This window comes from Acromyrmex echinatior, chromosome 5 (genome assembly GCF_024713525.1).
Source record: "Acromyrmex echinatior isolate Ae372 chromosome 5, ASM2471352v2, whole genome shotgun sequence".
Classification (NCBI taxonomy): Eukaryota; Metazoa; Arthropoda; class Insecta; order Hymenoptera; family Formicidae; genus Acromyrmex; species Acromyrmex echinatior.
Window position 1 is genome coordinate 16,398,915 of NC_141856.1, and position 14,787 is coordinate 16,413,701.

Consider the following 14,787-nt stretch of genomic DNA (forward strand, 5'->3'; position numbering starts at 1 on the left):
AACTGAGTTTACTGATATAAATCACGCAAACATTTTGCTCTTACATATAATTAATAAATTGTCATAGTATTAGAAGTGTGATTTAGTTTTGAGGGCTTTGCAAGAGATAATATTAATGTCAGTGTTATCGAAGACGTTTCAATCACAACTATTATTTCTTAATACTTTAATATTACTCCATGATATTTAGCCATTTGTTAACAATAGACGTAGTAACATCGTATTTATATCATTTAAAAAATGGAGCTTCCTAAAGAACATTTTCGACATGCGTTGCTTTTGTTTTTTAATCAGAAGAAAATAGCGGCTCATAGAACTATAAAGGTCATAGAACTCTGATAGAAACTTATGATGATGTTCATCAATTAAGACATGTGAATATCGATTCTGTCGATTCAAAAGTGATGATTTCAATGTTAAAAGCTGGAAAATGCAAATTTACAAGCGTAAATTGAACAAAAATCTACTACAATCTACGTCAGAATTTGTCAAAGAATTAAATGTTAAATCGTACAACAGTTATTAAACGTTTATGTGATATGTTGTTTAAATAAATCAGTTTTTGAGAAAAAAAAACCCTCAAAACTAAATCACACTCTCAATAATATATTTTAAGAAGGGAGGAAGCGATCTTGACATACTTGACTAGTATCAAATTTGATCTCGTACTTGAGGATAAAATTCCCTCAAAACATATTTACTCAAGCAATCTAATAATTAAATAAATATAAAACTTGCCAAGTATTATGAATCTCTTATGACCCACAGATCCCTACCAAATGTTCGGGGCGACGAGCAGTCGTCTCGCAAGCTCTGGTTCCGGACAGATACAGCTCTGGCAATTTCTACTCGAGCTTTTGTCGGATTCAAGTAACGCCGCGTGTATCACGTGGGAAGGAACCAATGGTGAATTCAAGTTGACCGATCCCGACGAGGTGGCGAGACGATGGGGCGAGAGGAAGTCCAAACCTAATATGAATTACGATAAATTATCGAGGGCCCTGAGGTGAGTTTCAGCGTCGCGCCGCGCCGATAACAGCGGCGCGTTTTTCCCGAATGTCAAAATGGAAAAGCCATTAACGGACCATCATTTATGTTTTGACGAAGTTTCGGGGTGAAAGTAAATTCGTTCGATACGTGAACGTTCGAACGTTTTGCGTTTGCTCGCGCGCACATATATATATATATATATATACATATATATATGTGGTGTCGCGTCGGGATTCAGGGGGTGGCGGACAAGGGAGAAATTTCAATCATCGACAGTCAGACTGACGATAGACGTGGCTATTATTTTTCCATCAGATCCACTGATTATATTACGCGATTGCTCTTTTTGACATCCCTTTACTAACCATATAAGAACTCTTTGACAAGCAAGCTCATTTTCAATGTCGAAGTTGAAGACGTTGAACTTAGAATTCAATTTTTTACCGCAAAATTTATATATGTAGCAAATTTATGTATATAGCAAAATGTAAGAAATAATGTCAAATATATGTCAATATAAGAAACAACACACACACAATATTTATGATTTCGAAAAAAGCAAATAATGAACTGTCTTTGAATCACTTATCGTTTATATGATTTATTATCATACTAATGCTTATATTAAATAATTTTACTAAAATTAAAATCATGGCTTTGAAAACAATATATAAATCTTCGTTTTATTTGATGAATTTTTAAGTCATCGCTTAACAGTTACAGTTGTCTCAATTTTGTAAGTTTGATGGCAAATCGTATATGCCAATGGCAAATCTATCGATAAGCTAATAAAGTTAATGAAGAAAAGTTAAAGATTTTGGGATAATCCCAGATAGTCTCCGAAATTTAGATATGCTGTTCAATTTTTTAAGAGAAAATATTAGCACAAAAATATTAGCTTCAAGCTCCTGAAAATATAGATCTATTATCACTCAACGTTAGAACTCATAAAATCTAAATGGAGCGTCCGGTCTGTTTGCAGGTATTATTACGACAAGAACATCATGACGAAGGTGCACGGCAAGAGGTACGCGTACAAGTTCGATTTCCAGGGACTGGCAGCCGCGACGCAGCCGGCAGCGGCCGATCCGGCGGCGTACAAATACCAGAGCGAGCTCTTCATGTCCGGTTACGGTCACGCGAAGCTGAACCTGATGCCGCCGCCGGCGGCGTCGGTCTCGGTTTCCGTTCCCGGTGGCCTTTTCCAATCGGCATCGAGCTACTGGTCGACGAGCCCGGGCGCCAACTTGTATGCCGGCCATCACACGGCCTCCGGACACGTGCCACCTCATCTCGGCACCTATCCGCATTACGCATGACCCGCCGCCGAGCACTGGGGTGCTCTCGGCACACCGCGTTGAAATGTTTCTACTGAATAAAAATGTACGGAGCCGCATCTGCCACCGTCGTCGTCACCACCGCCGTCGGCAGCATGTGAAATCGTAAATTGCGCACCACTCGGCCCCTTATCATCCCGCCCCCGCAGGCTCGGACCGCACATTGTTTCAGGTACTTGCACGAATCTGTCCATATCGCGTTATATTGCTTGCAACATTATCCTTTCGTAATGGATTACAAAGCGATCGTCGCATTTCCAATGATTCAAATGAATGCGAGTAGCAGAGTAAGTAGTATGACAATAAGTTTTGTAACATCTTTTTCTCCCGGACTTGGGGAAGTATAATTAAACATGCAATCAACATGTTGCCTCTCTTATATTCAATGTACACTTCGTTTTGATAGTGTTCAACAACGCTCATCAATTGTTTATTTTATTTAATAAGTTATCTCTCGATTCTGCGTCAAAAATATGAAGTAATACTTTTGAAAAACAGAGAATATCAATATCAAATTTTTTTCATAAATTTCTAATAAATTTAATGATGAAGAAATTATAAAATTGTTGAAAGACATTTGCAGAAAAAGGAGAAACAATAGCGCGTGATATTGTTTCAAAATGATACAAACATTTATTGAGTTGAAAGAACTTTTCAACTGACATCTCTACCGATAGGTACATATTTCAATTGAAGAGTTTCAAGAGTGCTTCTAAACGTGGAAACATGAGATGTTTAGAGTGTGTAGGAGAAGCCTACTTTGAAAGAGATAACATTAATTTAAATGAGTGAGTTACATTCGAGTCTAACTAAATTTTATTTGTAAACTTAAATATCGGACCATGTTTTCTAATGTACATCTGACAATTATAAAAATACAAATTTTGTGCGAAAACCACTCATAGATATATTTATATTGAATTTAAAGGAAGTAAACTGTAAAGATATTTATTTTCACTGACCAACTATTAATGAGTTATGTACAACAGTCTAGGTCACTGTCGAGTCGTCAGTAGTGACATAGCTTTATAATCGAACGTAAGTAGTAGACAATCCCATAAGTAGTAACGGACGAGCAGCAGACGCAGACATCCGTTTAGCGATGCATGGAAAGAATGGCTAAAGTAACTAAAAATTTAGATTTATAAATAATTTTATTGAACCATCAAAATAATTATATAGGATGCTCAAACTGGTTATTAGAATATTAAAACTCGTTGCGGTATTATCATTATGAGTGCTCTACATAATTATTTTGATAATTCAACAAAATTATTTTCAGATCTGGATTCGAATTTATATCACATGCGAAAATTTGTAATATTACATAATTATAGTATTTTCATATGTGATTTTTCGAGAAGGCCCCTATATCCAGCTAAATTTTTAAATACTTTAGCAAAGTTGTTTCTTTCATTCATTCTTTCCGTTTCTTTCGCAGAATTTATTACAAATACATATTCTTTTTATTAAGAAAATATTATTTTATTTAGAAAACGTTTAAAGCTTTGTGTAATCATTAAAGTTTCCTGTTATAGAAAAATTTAACGAAGAAAAAGATTTTTCCATGTATTCAAACAACAGCTTTTTCAATTTTACTTTTTAATTTTTAATTTTTATTATTTTAATGTAATATTTATATAATATAGCGATTTCTTTACATTTATTTGTTAGTAATTAAAGCAGTAGACACGAGACATATTTACACGAGTAATATAACGCGTTTGGACAGATTAAATATCGATATCGTGCGATATGGTTGTCTTAACAAAGTGCAATACCTAAACAAGCCTAAATAAGACACCGTTGCAACTTTTCCAGTGCAATGCTTAAACAACGTGTAACAATCAGTGATTATTTGGCGCCGCCATGCAAAGGCGACTCTGACGTAATGCTTGCACTATGGACTCTTCGCGGCCGACGGGGTGCGCTCAGAAAAGAAAAAAAAAAAGATTATTGTAAGAACGTTGTACATACAGTATAATGCATTACGTTAGTACAGGGTGTGCGTCCGTGAGAAAATTCGCATGAATCTATTTACCGTTATCGTGTTGCCATAAAGAACACACACGTCCTTGGATAAACTTTATCAATTCAAATGCTTGCGTTTAAATTAAGCATCTCTCAATGATTCTTTACCAAATATCTTTACCAAAGAAAATTAGCTCCCTTATAGTTTGCAGATAGTATATTAAGTGACAAAACATGTAATTTAAAACTTATTATATGTATAAACATTATTTCTTTAATATTCATTTACCATTCTTCGACATCGTTTGTCATTTTATCTAGTCATGCATTTAATGGCCTGCGTTTAATAGAAAAAGCAGCTTTACGATTGCTTTAATATTCTTTAATATAATTGATTTATATTTAGATCCAGCGAGAAATTAAGGACAAGAAGCATTCAGGAAAAGTACACAAGTAATAGTAATATAATCAATTTTATAATTTTACATTCAACAATATAACGTTACGTGCGTGTGTGTTATATTATATTTATATTATTAAATGTGAAATTATAATATTGATGTTATGCTACTATTAGTTGATGGTTATTAAACAATCATTTTAAAGGATCTGACAACAGTTGTAAAACTGCTTTTTCTGCTGAATACAGCCGATGTTTTATTTTATTTTATTTTATTTTATTATTTTTTTTATTAAAGTGCGCATCAATATCATTCGCGAAGATGTTAGCCAGAGAGCAAAATATATATAATCGCATGACGGTAAATTGAACATGCGAAATCGTTTGGTCCAAGGAAACGTGAACTCGTACGCGAAAGGAGCTGACAAAATTCCACGAGCATCGTCAGCGTTCACATTTGGACTAAATCGGGCATATGTACATTAAAACGCATTAAAATCTGTCGATAATAAATCACAATTTTAAACGAGATCCCGCGGCTGTTTGCTCGCAGAATGTACTCATGTTCGATTCAGACCAAAGCTGATACGTGTATCATAAACTCTTTTAACTTATTTGTTATGTGAAGAAATGGGTAGAGATGCTACATAAAAATAAATCAAATGATGGGCGTGTAAGAAACGATCGAAGTATAATATTTGTACATTTATTCAGTCAGCATGTCGGTGCTTGCTTAAGCGTGAAAATCGCTCGTTCCTTTGATGTAATTTTACAACGAAACCGCGTTAACCGTACATTCTCATCATCCGTCATCGAGAGAGGCGTAGACGATAATCAAAAAGTACAACGTTTAAGTCATATCAATTGACGGCATACGCAATCAGAATCAAACTTTCACCCCATCCTTTTTAGAAATCACGAGAAATATGTGGCCGCTCTACCCATATCGAGACGAAGGATGGATTGCCGAAACCGAATTCGATTCTGAACAAAACACAGAGATTTGTATTTTGGAGCAAAAATTATCATATTAAATCATTTAAATATAAATGATAACTTCTAATTTATTTCCGACAAAGCAACCTTATCTCTTATAGAAATTTAATGTTAATCTAGTGTTAATCAATTAATCACTTATTTTCAGTATTAAAAATAATGTTAACAAAATAAATGATTAATTGACCAAATACTACTGAAAGAAAAGATTGGCTGAATATAACGTAGCATTTTTAATTGGCTGTAGCAGCCAATTTTTGGTTGCGTTAGCCTGTCTGCAATGTTAGTACAAGATTTCGATAGACTAATGCAACTAAAAATTGGCTCCTGCAGTCAACTAAAAATGTTATGCCATATTTTACTATCTAATTTGCAGCAACTAATTTTTTCTTTCAATGTAGAATTAAATTTCTACAAGGAACGAGGAGATATAATATCAGAGTGCCATTAAACACAACTTTGTTTAGCATTAACGGACATTATACTAATTAAGAAAAGTTACACATATTGCAGAAGAAAGGAGAGAAAAAAATCATCACATAATTGATTTAATAATTAACCTGTTAAAAATCTATTCATAAAAAATAATATTCTTGAATTAGATCTTATTGCAAGAACGAGCGACGATTTGATAATCTGTCTGTAGAATTATTGTATCATAATTAAATAAAATCATTTAAAAAACGTTTTTGGCAATTAATAAAGAAATAATTTTATGGATAATATTCGTACACAAGTGTACTTCATTTAATACTTAATTTTTTTGAAGTTGTCTTCTCCATATCAGTCGAAACAGAGTTTAATAAAAAAATTAATTTAAAAAACCTAACCCAATAAGAAATGACAGTGAAATTGATGTCGAATCGACGTCGATTTGATGATTTCGATTCCATTATCATTTCTCACTGTAATATCATTTGAATGAATGATAGCACAAAATTCATTCTTAGACAGGCTATTCAAATAAAAAAAAAGTAAAAGAAACAAAAGAACTTGCAGTATAGGTCGTAAATACTGACAATGGATACTTTTCAGCAAAAGACACAAGTAACACATTATAGGACAGTGAATTATTACATCATTATCATCATTGTTGTTTGCCATGTTAAACAGAAATAAAATGACTAACATTGTGTTATATTATCAGTATTACACTAGCGATTGGAGATTGCGTCTACAATCGCGTTTGCGTCTCTTGATCAATCAAAAAGAAGCTATTGATCAGCAGTTCCTTTCTGATTGGTCGAGAAATGAAAACGCAAATGCAGACGTAATCCGCTATGCAGACTCCAATCGCTAGTGTGATATCGACACTGGCTGCGATCAAAGTCTCACTACAAATGCTTTGAAACATTTGGTTGACCAATTAGAAAAAAGAATTTTACAAATTAACCAATCAAAAATTGCTTTAAAGCATTTGTAGCATCGCGTTAACCGTATTCTTATGTCTCTTGTTGAAAGCACCAAATATGTAAAATTTATCTGATTCGTATCTTGGTTACTTATCACTAATATTTTCTCAATAGTCTAAACTATCTATTGGTGTATAGTCTTTGAAAAGCGCGAACTTTAAAGAGCACAAACCCTCGACGGGTAACCAAGAGTTGTTTGAAAAACATCACTCAAGTGCCTTCGAGTATTTTATCCTCGTTTAATTCGGTGAACAACAAGGTTAAAATGATACTCGGAAGCACTCGGGTAACGTTTTCAAACGTAGCAAGAAACCATTTTCCTTCGCGAATATCGCAATCCTCATCGACGCGTGTCGGCAATCCTTCCCCAGAAAAAGGAAGGCGTACCTCGTGTCGGAGAGAAGCGTAACTCCTTAAGACGTATACTGTACCATACTACTCATAAGTGGCCCTAAGCATTCCTAGAATAATTTTAACGATTAGCGCGGCCCCCGAGACGGCCCGTGGGACCGATCGTGCAATCGGCACCGCGACGGGAAACGGTTGTTATCCAGCAGATGGTTTCCGGATCGGTCCGACGGGTCGCGAGTGCGAAAGGGCGCTCATGTAGATAGGGTGTTTTCATGTGTAGCTTAGGCGTGTAGAGAATTTAGTCTTAGTGCGAGGATGCGGCGAGAAGTGAGTGTCAAGAGAGAAAGAGAGAATGGAGTAAAGGCGCGTTGCGTGCGTTATTATGTGTATTTGTGTGCAAAATAGGAAGTGTACGCGTGAGCAGGCGTGATTTCGAGAATGGAGGTGAATAATAATAACTGCGATGATTATACGATGATGACGATGACAATGATGGATGAGTGGATGAACGAGGGATGTCTGGCACTAGCGTAGAACGCGTTAGGTTAGATAGATAAGCGATCCCCCCTTCCCTCCCCCCCTGCCACCCTATCGAAGGCCGAAAGGACACGGTTTCTCATCGCTAACTTGATTGCGGAATCGAAGAAGACACAACGGGATAGACCTGAGAGAATCGCGGGAACCGCACCCGGGAAATCGGGGGGAGCGCTGTTGTTGTTCTTGTTGTCGTGCGCTTGTATTAAAGTCGCCATGTTCTAATTAAACGTGCCGACGGGGTTGTATCAGTCGTCGGCAAAATCAATGTGGCTCCCATTTCTCTATGCGTTCGCGTTTGCCTTCTTGATCGCGTATAAAAAAATGTATAGTCAAAAAAAAAACAAGAGAGAAAGAGAGAGAGAGAAAGGGAGAGCCAGAAAGGTAAAACGGATAGGAGGCAACTGAAGAGGAATCGGGGAGGAGAAAAAAATGGAACTCTACGGCTTCTTCCCTTTCGCTCCTCGTATGTTACGTATGTTTAAACGCATGTGAGCAAAAACGCATGTGAGAAACCAAGAAAAAAAAGAAGAATGAGACGAAGGGAATGGCGTGGAGACACAAAGAACGGTTGCAGTATGATAGAGGAGAAAGAGAACGAGGAAAGAGGAACGCGGAGGCAAGATAGGAGAAAAATAAGCCGAGGAACACACGGTAGGTCAGTCTTGGTTGCCGGCGGTTGGCGAATTGGTCGGGTTGCCATGGCGAAGAGGGTCGGGGTGTTCTCCGGGTTCGGCGGGGTCCGCCCCAACGGGAAACCCCCATTCGGGAAATTCGTGGCGTCGCTACGCCGAACCATGCCGCGGTGCCGGAGGTTTAGCTCGGCTTGGCTAATCGATTCTGCTACCAATCAGCGCCCGCGCTGTTCCTCCACATCTTCCTCCACACTTTACTCTCTATCTTTCTCCTACACAGAACGTACACATAGAAAAACACACATACATTCTCTCTCTCTCTCTCTCTCTCTCTCCCCTCTCTTTTTCCCTGATATATGATATATATATTTTGTACACCACCACCGCTACTGCCACCCACCATCACGACTCCGGCTCTACCTAGCAGCCACCACCCTCATAGTCCTCATACCCATTTCTCCATCATTCGTTCTACCTTTGGTGCGTGTACTCTCCTTCGACGCTGTTAACGCTATCAACATCACCTCTACTTACGTACACGCTCTCCTCCACCAATCATCCCTTCCGTCTCGTTCCTTGAACTATTCGAATCCAGATGCAACGCGAGCGGACGCAATAATGCATCGCATCAAAGTTAAGAGGCTTGTTTGAGCCTCGATGTGGAAAATAAGCTATCCGTTTGCTCTTCATTAATCGAATCGTTCGCAGGAACAACGAGGAAACTAAACTTTACGAGAGATAAATATTCGCGTTTTACAATCACTGTGAAGCATCAACTTTATCACAAACTTCGTAGAGAAAAGTGACAATTAATGTCCCTATTACTAAATAAAATCTTGTTTCATCTTTCACTTATGAAAAAATTATTAATCCTGTCGTAAAGACTAAAATTCAATATGTACAAAGTATGCCCTAAATATCTAATTAAATTCATTGTTTGCATTTATCAATTTTAATAAAAGAATTAATAACGAATTTTAGTAGAAACTATGACAAGCAATTTCTTTTTTACTGCAATAATATAGAATTATATATTTATGATAAATCTCTGAATTCCATTCTTTTCTAAACAAAAAAACAGTAGTTTTCAAATTGCAAACAATTGCAAGCGAAGGAATTTCGAAAATTAAACTTGAGAACAGATAATAGAATTAGAATATAGATATCGCATGACTCACTTAATTTCGAGCCAAGTTTATTTTGCGGAGTTCAGGATTTAAGGATTATTTCTAGTTTATAATGAATAGTGACTGCTTCTTTCAATATTTTCGCCACAAGAATAAAATTGAGAATTAATTAAAAAATCGAATATAATAAAAATGACTCGTCAAATATTAATTTCATATGTAATGGTTTCTAAATTACTAAACGATTGCAAGTAAAGAAGTTTTCAAAAACGTAATTTCAGCTCTTACAAATATTTAATACTGGAAGATAAGAGTTAAATTTTACAATTAAAACTATCAATATTAAATTCGATTTCTCTGTAAAGGAAAATCTCAAACGGATAATAAAATAAACAAATTCACTTAATTTCGCAAATCAATTTCATTTTAAGGAGTTTATTTTGAGGTTTACGATTAGTTGTGGTGATATCTAAAGTAAAAGGTCAGTGCTTGTGATTATCTTTGATCTTTGTTCGATATTTTCACCACGGGAACAAATTTTATGTAATCGAATCATCTTAAACTTAATTTTATACATTTTACTTTTGCCTAATTTCTAATCGTTCTTTCGTCATTTATTTCTTTATCTTCTTCGTAACCAAAAAAAAGTATATTCAGACAATACATTCCGATAAAACAATACATTTCAGACAACACGCTCCAAACACACAGATTTACAAGGGATGTTCTAAGAATATACCCAGGACGTCTTTCGGTAGTTTGTTGTGCGAGACAAAGGAGTTGTCCAAAAAAAAAACGAGAGAACATGATTTTTGAGATGAATTTTAAAATGAGATGAAAATTGCAAAGTGAGCAAATTATTAATTAGGTGTTGACCAATGAGATTAAAAATATATCCTAATAAATTAGCTCACTTTTGTAATTTTCATCTCGTTTTCAGGAATCACAATAAAGGCCCGAGATGAGATATCCGAATGGCATCTAAAAGACGTCTTTTAAAGACATTTTTGTAAAATAAGGCGTCTTAAAGAGAGTTTTAATTTTCAAAACATCTTTAAAAATCCGTCTAAAAGACATCGTATTTAAGATGTCTTACGTTCCGATTTTTTTTATTTTGTGTTGTTTGGAGTGTTAGATTATGCATCAATATCCGCGAATTATAGTTTAGGTTAATGTTCTTACTTGAGATTATTCAAAATATTTGATTCGCACGTTGCATTGAAAATATGAAGCCGAATAGCGTGTCCTGGCGTGTTCATCTCGTGTTCATCTCGTGTCCAAATCTTCAAATCAATAAGTTTCAATCTGGAAACAGAAATCGGACTTGTTCTTGCGAATACTGCACGAAATTTTCGAATTTCGAATCGCCGATTCTTTCTTCGCACTTATTTTGTTTTGTGAGCCGACTACACTGATTGTTATTTTGAAAAAATACTTGAACTGCCATCTGGTAGTCCTCAATTCGTACTATTATCAGTGGACGAACTCGATCGGTATCAAAGAGGAAAATATTACTTATCATCAGTTGCGATTCTTGTTAAAATTTCATGATTACCATCAGAATAAATTCAATTTTCTAGCCAGCGATATTCACGATAAATATGAATTCTTTCTTTTAACCTTATTTCGTTATGATAACCGTATAATGAGATCAAAACGAGTTTTTTTTGCATTGATTAATCATGCAATCACATTATACGCAAATGCATATTTTGCTCCGTAAAAGTTGCATTTGCGCATATATAATATGCGATTAATTTTGAGGAGCATTTTGTATTAATTAACACTTTAGTACATGCGATTGGGCCATTTGTGTCCTACGCATTGATCTTTAATTCTTTAAAATACTCGAATCACTTGATATTCTTATTATAAAATAATTATATAGACCTTGTCTTTTTTCCTTTTTTTAAACCCAATTTTGCAAGTATTTTCTATTATTAATGTATAATAAGAATCATTTAATTAATAATTTTTATATACATACTTGTAAATTGTATATAATAAGAAATGAAAATAATTAACTCGAAAACGATGTGTGTTGATGATAAGACAGAAAAAAAAATTGAAACTATTAATTTATTTCTATTATATAAAATATAATCACATACGAACGATGGCCTTCTTCGTCACGACAACAAAATTCAAAATTAATCTTAAAAAGTACACGAATATATCAAAGAATTAATGTGAAGAAACTACTTATCAAGTACCAATTTCATGTCTATGCAATTATAAATATAACCGAGGTATATTTGATTTTGTGCATGCATGATTTATCATTTTCTTAATATTCGATGAATATAAAGATAAAATGATACTTCATACACATCATGCGTAAACAGAACGCACTCCGAGTTATCTTAAGCCTAATTTTCCTTACTTTTGCCGAGTTCCATACTTGTTACTTCTTTCAGACGTAATTATTCGTAAACATGACTTTAATGGCTGCCGTGTTTAATGTATACATTTTGTGTATGTAGAGGCGCCAGTGAGCAAGTTTCAAATTCCAACTATTCCCAAGTGCACTCTCAAGGTTTCTTTCCACTTGTCTCCAGCGAGATGTAATTGATGTAAATACGAATAGCGATGTCATCGTCAGGAAATTATTTGAGAAAAAGGGGAAAAAATGAACGATAATGAATGTAGAAGGCGCGGATGTGCATAATCTCACTGTAATTCTCTCTCTCTCTTTCATATGTACGCGCGTATAGAAGACTTCGCACTGTGCACTGTACAGTGTCATCGATATTTATTCCTCCCTCCGGCTGACTAACGGATTGTCAACTATGTTAAGCGTTATTTAGAAGACGGAACGAAATCTTTCTGACGTGTCCGACGGCTAGATACGAGTATCAGGATGAGCGCGAAGCATTTGAGTACTGGTACTAGAGAAGTATTTTTTACGTTGCGTAAATCGAGGGACGGACAGGTTCGCGAAGGAACGTCTAAAAATATGCGTTCTTTTCAGGATCGGTACCACCGCCCGTCGTGTCCGGAAAAATACGCTTGTACAGCATGCGTTTTTGTCCGTACGCGCAAAGGATTCATCTTGTGCTGGATGCCAAGCAAATTTCGTAAGTTGTGATTATGCAGCAAAACAATCGTTACTTTTAATCGTTTACCTTTTTTGGCTTGAAATGTTAAACTTTTTGACACATCATTTTAATATTATATATAATTTCTAAGTAATTTAGCAAATTTCTTTTTTATATATTCTATTCCCAAGTGATACATATTAATTTAACACGAAATATTCATCAACTAACAAGTAAGTGAGAGAAGCGTGAATTGCAAAGTATTTATTTTATAAAAAGATTGTTTCTGAAAAAAATTTCTAATTTATAACTTGGTAAATTATTTATACTTATCTGTGTGATGGAAACGTATAAAAGTAATGTTTTTCTTTTGCATTGTTTTCTTTTAGATATGATGTAGTTTACGTGAATTTAACGCACAAACCTGAGTGGTTGATAGAAAAGAGCCCCTTGAATAAAGTTCCTTGTATCGAACTGGAAGGAGGAGAGACACTGTATGAAAGTCTAATTATTGCTGAATACTTGGATGATACATACCCTCAAAACAAACTATATCCAAATAGTCCTTTAGCAAAGGCTAAAGATAAGTTATTAATCGATAGATTTAATACAGTGATAGCAACTATGCATAAGGTATTTGTTTTATACTAGTTCCATTTAGAAATATTTACATGTATTCTCATCTATAACTTTTAAATATATTCTCATAATAGTCTTATATATTCCCATAATAGTCCATAAAAGTCTTATTGTATTTAATTTTTAGGGATATTCGGAAACAGCACTGGTGCAAGATGTATTCAACGAGGCGTTAACTGGCCTAGAATTCTTTGATCGAGAGTTGGCAAAGAGAGGGACTCCCTTTTTCGGAGGCAGCAAACCCGGTATGTTGGACTTAATGATATGGCCATGGTGCGAAAGAGCAGATGTAATAAGAATTATAAAGGGAGAGCAATATGTCTTACCTCGAGATCGTTTCTTACGACTGGTAATTATCATTATTAGAAGTTGGCATATACAGGAATGTTTCAGGACTCCTGAGACAAAGGAGGATGATGGATTTTAACAAAAAAAAATCAACTTTTGTTATAGAATATGTAGCCTCTCTAATATCTTTTTTGCTGCTTGTCTGATCATGTATAACATCTAAAAATAATACTAGTTCATATCCTGTGATTTTGTTTTGAAAGATAAAAAAGCACATTAAAATGATAGAAAAAGAAAAAATGTAGACTAGTATTTATCTATCAGAAGTTACGTGCAATATTACCATAATTGCAAACCTTACAACTGGTCTGAACGAGGACGCGTAACTCTTTAAAAATTGAAGATGTTTTTGAAAAACAAAAGTTTGTCTTTTTTTGTTGAAATTTATTGTTCCTTAAAGAGTTTATCCTAAGGTTTTAAAACATCCCGTATATCGATTATAATACAAATTTTTATGTAATACAGCTTGAATGGAGAATTGCTATGAAAGAAGATCCTGCAGTGAGTGGCAGCTTCCTAGATGCCGAAATGCACGCCCAATACATGCGTAGTCGTCTAGCTGGAACACCTCAGTACGATTTAATAGTTAGTAGCTAAAGATAATTCAGCCTATGGTCCATTTTATTTGCGATGTCTTAAAATCAAGTGATACTCTACTTCGTATGTTGCTATTTCTTTCATTTCTATGATAATAAATTACATTTTATAATAAATTATATATATATATATATATATATATATATAAATAAAATTGATGTGTGTAATATCTAAAACAGATACTAACTAGTTTATAAAACAGAGCATTTATCTTAACTGTTATGTATTGATTAACATGTAAAAATAAAAATTCTTTTTACATAAAAAATTACATATGTTTTTACATATAGGTATACATTTCTTGGGCAAGTACGGGCGAGTTTTTCTAATTCATTGATTGATCAATCACATTGTTCGCAAATACATATTTATTTCATAAAAGCATGTGCACATAATGTGATTGATGAATTAA

General features: G+C 34.7%; 2 protein-coding genes across 9 annotated transcripts in view; both read left to right on the plus strand.

Annotated features, from left to right (window-relative positions):
* The window catches only part of Ets65A (DNA-binding protein D-ETS-3), a 63,448-nt gene extending 55,189 nt beyond the window's left edge, over positions 1-8,259 (plus strand). For all 8 annotated transcript variants that reach the window (XM_087406259.1, XM_087406260.1, XM_087406252.1 and 5 more), the window contains 2 exons: positions 769-1,006; positions 1,973-8,259. In XM_087406259.1, the coding sequence (XP_087262385.1) occupies positions 769-1,006; positions 1,973-2,309 (575 nt within the window). In that variant the 3' untranslated portion in view covers positions 2,310-8,259. The remainder of the gene's footprint in view (positions 1-768; positions 1,007-1,972) is intronic.
* Positions 8,260-12,179: 3,920 nt separating this feature from the next.
* LOC105147922 (pyrimidodiazepine synthase) lies at positions 12,180-14,643 on the plus strand. Its single transcript, XM_011059296.2, has 5 exons — positions 12,180-12,638; positions 12,725-12,830; positions 13,181-13,424; positions 13,558-13,779; positions 14,244-14,643. The coding sequence occupies exons 1-5, from the start codon at positions 12,614-12,616 to the stop codon at positions 14,373-14,375; spliced, it is 729 nt and encodes a 242-aa protein (XP_011057598.1). The 5' UTR covers positions 12,180-12,613; the 3' UTR covers positions 14,376-14,643.
* The last annotated feature ends 144 nt before the right edge of the window (positions 14,644-14,787 follow it).

What these genes read in the sequence shown, in the direction of transcription:
- LOC105147922 (XM_011059296.2), top strand. Translation starts at nt 12,614, where the DNA reads ATGAGCGCGAAGCATTTGAGTACTG. An exon ending in CGCGAAGCATTTGAGTACTG is followed by an intron (nt 12,639 to 12,724) that starts GTACTAGAGAAG and finishes CGTTCTTTTCAG; the next exon opens with GATCGGTACCACCGCCCGTC. An exon ending in CTGGATGCCAAGCAAATTTC is followed by an intron (nt 12,831 to 13,180) that starts GTAAGTTGTGAT and finishes GTTTTCTTTTAG; the next exon opens with ATATGATGTAGTTTACGTGA.